Genomic DNA, 10,000 nt, shown 5'->3' on the forward strand with positions numbered 1-10,000 from the left:
TGTAGTTATTGAGAATAGTGACGTTTGACTGACCATTTTCTTTGTGTGTGTGCGTATGTGTGTGTAGTGTGTGTGTGTATGTGTGGTTGTCTGTGTGTGTGTGTGTGTGTCCTATAGTCCTCAGTTAGTGAGGTGTGTAGTTCTTGAGCCCTGACCGTGCATGTCTCCACTCTGCTGTGCCACAGGGTGCTGAAGACGACGGTGTTTGAGAGCTGGTCTCTGCTGGGCATCTTCCCCTCCTGGTGGCTCCTCAACGGCATGCTGCTGCTCCTGCTGGCACTGCACTGTCTCTGGGCCTACCTTATCCTCAGGGTCACCTGCAGAGCACTGTCTGGACCACAGGTGAGACACACACACACACACACACACACACACACACACACACACACACACACACACACACACACGGCTGCTTGTGACATCAAAGAGGACTTTTTGGACACACACCTATACACACATATACATGCAAGTATTTTCACTTCCTAATGCAACATAATTGTACACTGAGGTCTTAATTACACAAGATGTAATTCTCTTTCTTTTTTTACAGGGGAGAAAACTCAATCCTTTGTGTGTAAGTACAGATGAAGGGAGTTTATTTCATATTCTTGCAGTACAGTATATTTCTTTTGAACCAGCTGACTTATGCCATTAGTATGCCATTCTACAGCATGCGTTGGCCTACACCACTCAAATGAGTGTGAAAATGTGTACATACATTATTACGTAGCATCTGCTATATAAATACATTTAAAACGTTGTGAAAGGAAGGGATCACTGGAGCACACAGATGTTGAAGTTGCTTTCTTTTTTTTTATTCTGAACGGTACATTTAAAACTGAAACAAAGACTTGATTTTATTCAGGCGTTTTTTATCTAACACACTGAGGAGTCTAGTCATGGCCTCTAATGGGTATAATGTGTTTGTCTTTCCCTAGGTGTCCTTAGATAATCACCATGAGGTGGACTTCAGCTCTGACGAGGAGGAAATCCCGCCACACCCGAAGAAGCCACCTCACACATCCCACAGGTCACAGAGGAACGCCAACGGCAGTAATGGGGCTCACAGGACAAATGGCTACCTGTGACACACACAAACACACATACACACATGCTACAGCGCAGCTTTAGGTACACATGACATGACTAATGGATACCTATAGCGCGCACACACACACACACACACACACACACAGGCCGACACTACAGGGCAGTGAAAGACTATTGGATACCTGACACACACGCAGACACACACACAGAGAATATCAAATTATAATCACTCACATACATATATGTACTCCAGAATACCTGTAACTTTATGCAAAAATACACAAAAACACACTCCAGGTTGTACCGACACCTGGCTCATACGACAAGTATTTGCAGAGACTGTTTACGTGTGATAGTGCATACACATATTTTCACAGGCCAGTATTTATGTCTATCTCTACATGAGGAGAGGGTGTTCTGGCTCCGTAATCAACACAAACAACAGCAAACCCAAAACCCTACATTCATTTCTCCTTTTAGCTTTCAGTGAAGTTCAATGAAGTGTTTACTTTGTATTTATTTATTTATCCAGTTTCTTATATTCATTCATATGAATATTTATTCATTCATGACTTTGCCAAGAATGAAAACAAAGTCTGTCAAAAGCACATGTTTTTGAACAGATTTGAGAGAATATTGGCACTCCTGTCCATGCCATTCATTCTGTCATTCTGGATTTGATAGCTCATTGTTTCATATGTGAGGTATGTCTATATCAAGATGTCTGTCTTTACTCTCGCAACCAAAGCTGTCGACTAGCTATGTGTGTGCACATGAATATATCTTTGTATGTGCTTACATATGTATCACTAAACAGCCAAACAATCCAGATATCAGCCTTGAGGCAGTAGATGCCTTGTGTGTCTGATAGAACATGTTTATACAATCAGCCAGCAGGGTTTACAGTAGCCTATTCTAGGTATCCAGCTCTCAGTACCATATCATGGAGACAGTTTTGAATAAAGTGCACCAGTACAGAAGTGACTGCCTCTGTTTAATTGTTTATTCAGGTGTGTCAAATATTTATTATACTTATTATAAATACAGTTCACAGGTGTGGATCCTCCGCCTTCATCAGATGAGCGTGTCCATATATGGAAGTATCAAAAGCGGCTACACCTAGATTCACAGTGCACACAGAAAATTAGAGTTCCTCAACAAATGTAAAAAAGTTATGAACAGTTAAAAATAACACAACAACATGTGAAGTGGTGAACAAATGTTGGCGTTGATGTATACTAGAAAGGCTATAGGCTACGCCCCAAGCCTTTCTAGCCGTAGGTGCCGTCAGTTGCTCTACCCCGCCGGGACGTCCCGAACTCTACTAATACTGAGTAAAGCAGGCGCATCCATGGGGTGTTATGAAACACTGTAAGCTACAAATATCACACTTTCATGATCGTGATTTAACGCCCAAGAGCGGAAAGTGATTAATTTATAGGTGGATAAAGATCAAAATAGATAATGGGGGGAAACGTAAAGCTTAGGCTATTACCATAAGCGCTTCGTGAAGAGACGCTTCGCTCGTGAGTGTCTTCTGCTTGCGTCAAAGGTGAGCTTGAGAGCGACGAGGGATAATTTCCTTAACTGCCACTTAAGGTGGTGAATTAGATTGTCGAGCTATGATGATGCAACTGTCACTCGAGTGATAAGGTGCAAGAGCAGTTAGTCAAATACCCTAACATCTCCCCCAGTGTAAAATCATCGTGAGAGCGCATCACGTGTAGACCGTAAACGGTGACAACATGGACAAATGGACTTGATGCGGCACCTGGTGGTGAACAGCTGTAAAAACCTGACATGGGCGATGCCCGACAGTTAGGGCCTGTAGCCTAAAATATAAACATTAGGCTACTGTTTTACCCTCAAACAAAGCCATGTGTAAAATTTGAAATCATTATGTTATTTTACATAGCATATTTTCATTATCGAAATTAATACAAAGGTAGTTATAACAGTCTTTGTGCATTTTATTGGAAATACTTCAGGTCATCAGATGTAATTTTCAATAGTCTGTTAGACTTACAACTTTCATTAATTATGCCTTTGAATCCATGAATACTCACAAATGAAGATGGCATTGATATGAAGGCATGCAAATGACAACAATCTGATGACATATGTAAACATTTATAGCTGTACAACATGAATGACAAAGCAAACTGAGTTTATTTGTGACTTCTGTCTCCAAATCACGACAGCACTGAAACAGAATCTAGAATACCAAGCCAGCCTTTGTGTGTGTTTGTGTGTGTTATGCATTATGATGAATTGTATTTGCTAACATAGCACGCAGTCAGTTAATGTTTGAGAACTAATTAAGCTTGCCAGATGAAAATTAACATTGTCATATTTAAGGACCAACTTTTTGTGTTCGGCTAAATTATCTCTTGTGGAAAAAATATATATCTACACATCATTAAATTTCATAAATACAATTATATACTTTTAAACTGTATGTAGATATTACATAATGCTCATGTTATATATATGTAAATAATTTCTTAAGCAGTATAAAAGCTACTGTAAATTAAACTAAAGTTAACAACATCAACAAAAACTCAAGGGCATTTCTGGCCTTTGTAATCTGTAAAATTCATCCCAGCCGGACTGCACAGAACTTTTCACAGAATCCCTACTTCAAAGGTATTATTGTCTATACAAAACAAGAATTAAAGTCAGCTGTCTCTTTTGGCCAGGAAGCCTAGCAGAGTTTGTCAAGAAGACTAACACTGCTGACAACAGCAGCTTTAAATTGTTTTCAGATTCTAAGAGAACAGCAACTTTTAAAGTGTTTTCAGATTCTAAAAAGCTGTTTAGTTTTGTTTTGGGTTGCTATCCTGATGTGTGTTAACACAAAGTCTAGAGCTGACCAAACGTAGCACTGGTGTCAGGAGCTCTGCTAGAAATGTTCAGCCCTAAGAGACAGAATATTTTGGACCCTCCCAAACATAATAAACATACTGCTCTCCTGACCAGTGTTAATGTAAAGTCTGACCTGACTTAGCCCTCACATTGGTGTCAATGTATAAATCTGTAGCTGTACAGAGTGCTGTGCTGTTGGTATTAGCTGATGGGGGCCCCCGTGGTGACCAGTTTGTAGTATGCTCCCTTCTTGCCCATCAGCTGCTCATGGTTGCCCTTCTCCATGAGGTAGCCGCGTGACATCACGGCGATGATGTCAGAGTTCTGGATGGTGGACAGGCGGTGAGCGATGACGATGCATGTACGCCCCTCTCGTGCCTTATCCAGGGCCTCCTGCACTGTCTGTTACACACACACACACACACACACACACACACACACACACACACACACACACACACACACACACACACACAGAGAAAGAGAGAGAGGCATGAACATACAAAGACATGCACACACAAGAACACACACACACACAAACTCATACAGATACAGTACACTCACACACACACATACACACACACACAAACACACACATACTGTAAACACAGACATTCACATACACACGTGCACGCACACATACAGACAGACAAACTGTAACAATGCACAATCCACATCTAGTCCAAAAGGTTTTCAAAACAAAGCTGTCATGTCTGGGTGTGCATATTTTCTGTGTTTTGTGCATTTTTAAATGTGTATTTGTATGTAAGCGTGTGTGTGTGTGAGAGAGAGAAAGGGAGAGAGAGAGAGAGAGGGAGATAAAGAGAGAGAGGGGGTCTGCTGTATACCTTCTCACTCTCTGTGTCCAGTGCGGAGGTGGCCTCGTCCAGCAGCAGAATCTTGGGGTCGCGGATGATGGCTCTGGCGATGGCAATGCGTTGCTTCTGCCCCCGAGACAGCTGGGAGCCCTGGGACCCCACGTTAGTGTCATACTTCTGTAGGCACAAACACACACGTACACACACACACACACACACACACACACACACACACACACACACACACAGAGGCGCACACACACGCACACACACACACACACACACACACACACACACATACACACACAAGGTGCTGAAGACACTTGAGATGCAATTCAATTTCAAGCTCCTAAATTTGATTAACAGTTTCAGAAAATCATTCCACAAGATCACAAAATTACACAATGTTTGTTTGTTGAGTACAAACAAACATTGATTTTTTGCACTTTTCAAAACCTCAAACTGCTCAAGTGTCAATACTACTTAATATGATTACTACAATGTAAATTGCAAATAGAGACTTTTATTGACATTTAGCTCATACTTTTCTCTTCTTTCCCAGTTCCAATCCTCTCTTTTCCTCCTGCCTCATTCGCACAACTCACGCACACGCCTAGAAGCCAGCCCGGATTCGTACTGAGCAGGATTACCATTGCAACAACACATCATCAGTAGGGTAAAACTAACCTGTCTAACTCACAGCAACTGTAATGAAAATGGACTAAGGCATCCTCCGCCATGTCCTCATTCCCAATGGAAAGCCATGGCGGACACCAAACACACTGGCCCTGGTCTCCCTTATTGCATCACAGTGCAGAGCTTTTAAGTCTCGTTAGTGCATCCTCACTTCTGGCAGGGCAGTGAAAGAGTTGGGGAGAATTTATGTGGCTTACAAAACAGATGATGTGGAAACATTAATACGGCTCAATATTCTTCCAATTCAACCATGCACAACACCACTGAACCCTTACGCCACTGACTAAAATCCATTGTTCATCGAATGCTTGTCAGCTGAAAATTTCAGAGCAAGTGAACATTGGGTAAGTGACAGAAAGAGCTGTGCTAATTGGAATCAGATGGATTAGTGAATGGTTGGAACAAATATATGGTAGGACTTTCTGAAGCTGGATTACCCACCCCTGATAGAGAGCAGTGTCTAGTGGTTAGTCTAGCTATCTGGAGGTTAGTCATCTGGACTTCCAAGTGTAAAGCCAGGAAGTCATGGGTTTAATGCCAGTTACCATTGTGGCCCTGAGCAAGCCACCTAACCCCCAACTGCTCTAGGGTGACTGTCCCTGTACTTAGTTCTACACCAGGCATGTAACTGAAGCATTCTGTGCCTGTATCTGCTGCAACAATTAGCCTCTACTATAATCAATGGAACTGGCTGCACCAGACTGTCTGCGTACGTTCGGAGTGTAGTCTCCCTGAATAACAGCATCTCCCTAAATAGTCTCTCTAAATAGTATCAGCTCAATGCCTTAATATATACAATTCAATACCCTCTGAAGTTATGAATCCCGTTTATTCATCATGTAAAAAATAGATAGGATTTGTGTAACCTCCGTGTGACCTCACCTCTGGCAGGGCCATGACAAAGTCGTGCAGCTGTGCCTTCTTCGAGGCGGAGATGATGTCGTTCATGCTGATGTCGCGCTGGTTGTCGCCGTAGCGGATGTTCTCGGCGATGCTGCAGTCGAACAGGATGGGCTCCTGTGACACGATGCCAATCTTGGACCGCAGGAAGGCCACGTTCACTTTAGTTGAGTCATGGCCATCAACCAGCTGCAGTACACACACACACACACACACGCACACACGCACGCACGCACACACGCACACACACACACACGCAAAAGAAAGAAAATGTATTGTGGAGAACATACAACAAACACAACAAAAAAGCTCTTGAGGACTTACAACAACGATGTGAATTCTGCTGCATACAGAAGAAAACAGCAATTAAGGTGTGATTCAGAGGTTTGCTGTCAAAACACCTTAATGTAAGGAATGCCATGCTGAAAAACGTGTTTCACAATGTGCAAAGCATTCACCTTATTAATCAGTTTGGGGCCTCTTTTACGACCCTAAAAATGTACACAAATGTATGAAAATACCTCTGGAATCTTTCTACAGTCATAATCAAATAGCATAGTTGAATGTAACCTTCCTCTTACTACAGGTTTAAGTAGTATTATTTTATTATTATTTTATTATTAAGTAGTATTATTTTACAAGTATTATTTATTTAATGACAAAAACTAGACATTAAAGCTTTATTATGTAGTGAGCCACCGCACACTACCAGTAAACTGCAGGCCAAAAACTATTAATTAACTCCCTGAGTCCATGTACTTAAGCATGTGTTACTGGCAGCTCTTTAAAGCACTAGAACAAACTTGCCATTTCCTTCCCTTTAAACACACATTCTGGGCCGTGGGTGAGCTAGATGAGAGAACGAGTGAGTTGAGAGTGAGAATGAGTTAATATTGACAAAATGGCCCCTTAAATGCTCTCCTCTGAGCGTGTGTGGATTTTAGACTTTCTTGTTTTAATTCCGTGTGAGCTTGGTGGAGTCGGCGGGCCTGCATCGATCAGCGAACACCGCCAGGCCCGTTGCGTTGCCGACCGGTTTAATTCTGGAGAGAGGCGGTCGATTGCTTTAGCATTGATTAAATGCCCTGTCTCACCTTATTAACTGCACAGGCCCTGCTGCCATTCTCCAGTCAGAGGCACCGGAGCTGCTTTATGACTTACCAACACTGTGTGTGTAAAGTTAAGGGTTGGATTTGGTTAAGGGGATGTTCAGTGTTTGTATGTGTGCGTTGTATGTGTGTGTGTGTGTGTGTGTGTGTGTGTGTAAAACCTCACCACTCTGCCATGGTCTGGGTCGTAGAAGCGCTCCAGCAGCTGAATGCTGGTGCTCTTGCCACAGCCACTGCTGCCCACGAAGGCCAGTGTCTGTCCAGGCTTCACGCTGACGGTCAGTCCATTCAGCACCTGGATATCAGGACGCGTTGGGTACGTGAACTTGCAGTCAATGAACTCCAGGTCGCCTCGGAAGTCACTCTATAGGAGGGGAGGAGGGAGAGAGAGAGAGAGAGAGGGGGGGGAGGGAGAGAGAGAGAGAGGGAAAGAGAGAAAAGAAGAAAAAATAAAAAGATGGGAAAGGGAAAAATGAGAGTAAGTGCATAAACGGGAGAAGTAAGCACAAGCAGCGTGAAGAGAAAGCCAATCATATTTCCTGATGCATGACTGACAGCAGAGTGAATGGCAAAAGGACTCCTGAGGCTTCATCAGTGCTGCTAAGCAACCCAGCATCTGCACCATGCCACAGCTAATGTCTGTTTACATGCAGAGCAGAGATGACTAGCAATCAGGCATGTTTTCCCATGTAATGACTCACCTCACCTAACATCTATACTTTATGTCTATTACAACACGGACAAGATGGAGAAATCACGTCCACTACGAAATGGATGTGGGAACATTATGACCGCCTATGTTGAAATCTGACAGGTAGAGTACACAACTATGTGAGGAGAACCATATTTATACTTTATGGCTGTGGGGAAAATAATACTAAAGGTGCTTTGTCTGGTCCATAATAATAGGTGCTTTGTCTGGTACAAAATGATTATGATAGCCCTTGTTAGAAGATTAGTTCACAGGCATCTGTGAGGGGAACTCAGATATCCTTTGAAGTTGTATATTTTGGAGGTGTGTGATGTGCTGTGCTGTGGGGGTGAGCTGTACCCATGTCTGGCCCTGAGGGCTGTAGATGTTGATCTTTGGTACGCGGTCCAGTAGCTGGAAGAAACGTGCGGCGGAGATCTTGGCCTTGGCGTAGTCAGGGGTGTAGGACGAGGCTCTGCCCAGGGCAGTGCCACTGGTCACTATGGCAGAGATGACCCTGGCGAGAGACAGAGAGAGAGAGAGAGAGAGAGAGACATAAAAAAACATAACTTCACCTTATCACCTTATCAAATTACACAAAAGACACACAACAACACCACAACATCTAGTTATATTCAGGGCTTAAAGCAAGGAGAAAGAATGTGTCTGAAGAAATCAGAATCACTTTCAAATCAGAATAATTTTCAAAGCCATATTTGTCAAATGATATATAATCACTTATTTTCTCATGTTAAAGGCCCAGCCCATGCCTGAATAATTGTTTTTTTAATGGGCATAAAACACTGTCCTTCGGTTTATACACAATGTGGCTACTACACAGGAAACTACTGTATGTACCTAAAGTAAACCTTCCCTGGCCACATGTCCTTATCAATGTTCCCTCACAGCCACCCAGCATCTCCTCTTACCTATTTAATTACCCAAAGCGAGTTACAGATATTAAGTGTGGGGGTTAAATGCCTCCCTGGAGTAACTTGGGGTTAAGTGCCTTAATTATCCAAGTGCATAACGGTGGTAGGCAGGCAGAGGCGAACATCCTGGTTCCAGAAAGTAAAAGTCCTGCCATATATTCTTTCGCAACCAAAATCTACTTTTGAGCACACCTATTTCCTACCCTGGATCAAATACTTGGCAGGACTTTTACTTTCTGAAACCAGGATGTCCACCTCTGGAGGCAGGAATTGAACCCATGACTTTTTGTGACTACTGCATGCCAGCCAGGTTCCCAGGCCACTACACTACCACCCCACATCTCCTTACCTGAAGACCATGCTGAAGTGGAGCCCCTCCTGTCTGACCAGGTATCCTCCGAACCTGTAGGAGGCAGAGTTGGCCAGGAAGACGATGCACTGGGCGAAGCCGTAGCAGGCGCCGTAGACATTGGCCTTGCTGAGTGCGGCGTGGTATGGTGCGTCCAGCTGGGCCTCGTATTTCTCCACGAAGTTTCGCTCCTTCCCCAGGCCGGCAATGGTGCGGATGTTGTTCAGGGCCTCGCCCGAGATCTGGAGGAGGAAACTTAATGTCCATAAAGCCTCTTTTGAATTTTAATTTGAGGAGAGGGATAAATTAAATAAACACTTGAGGTTCGAAATCTGCAGGAAATAGGGGGTTGAATGGGGATGAATGACCAGGGAGGGACTAAGGGTGATATGAAATAGGTCGGACAGCATGGCGACAGAGATGGATAAGACGCTGATAAATTTACATAATTTAGATATATGCACATGTTCATGTTCTGAAGGTTGTGGATGGTTGACTACTGATGAGTAGTAGTAGTAATAGTAGTAGTAGTACTAATAGTCCAGATAAAAAAGTCCAGACAAAAAACACACACACACACACACAACATA

General features: G+C 43.1%; 2 protein-coding genes across 3 annotated transcripts in view; one reads left to right on the top strand and one right to left on the bottom strand.

Moving 5' to 3' along the window:
• Positions 1-2,030, top strand: part of LOC125288890 (ceramide synthase 6-like) — a 16,622-nt gene extending 14,592 nt beyond the window's left edge. For both annotated transcript variants that reach the window (XM_048235585.1, XM_048235584.1), the window contains 3 exons: positions 186-342; positions 551-574; positions 939-2,030. In XM_048235585.1, the coding sequence (XP_048091542.1) occupies positions 186-342; positions 551-574; positions 939-1,088 (331 nt within the window). In that variant the 3' untranslated portion in view covers positions 1,089-2,030. The remainder of the gene's footprint in view (positions 1-185; positions 343-550; positions 575-938) is intronic.
• Positions 2,031-2,999: 969 nt separating this feature from the next.
• Positions 3,000-10,000, bottom strand: part of abcb11b (ATP-binding cassette, sub-family B (MDR/TAP), member 11b) — a 19,591-nt gene continuing 12,590 nt past the window's right edge. The window contains exons 23-28 of the mRNA XM_048235346.1: positions 9,411-9,652; positions 8,490-8,646; positions 7,605-7,802; positions 6,312-6,518; positions 4,764-4,910; positions 3,000-4,317 (exon numbers count right to left, since the gene is read on the bottom strand). Of these exons, the coding sequence (XP_048091303.1) occupies positions 4,117-4,317; positions 4,764-4,910; positions 6,312-6,518; positions 7,605-7,802; positions 8,490-8,646; positions 9,411-9,652 (1,152 nt within the window). The 3' untranslated portion in view covers positions 3,000-4,116. The remainder of the gene's footprint in view (positions 4,318-4,763; positions 4,911-6,311; positions 6,519-7,604; positions 7,803-8,489; positions 8,647-9,410; positions 9,653-10,000) is intronic.

The sequence above is a fragment of the Alosa alosa genome, chromosome 23 (genome assembly GCF_017589495.1).
Source record: "Alosa alosa isolate M-15738 ecotype Scorff River chromosome 23, AALO_Geno_1.1, whole genome shotgun sequence".
Taxonomy (NCBI): domain Eukaryota; kingdom Metazoa; phylum Chordata; class Actinopteri; order Clupeiformes; family Clupeidae; genus Alosa; species Alosa alosa.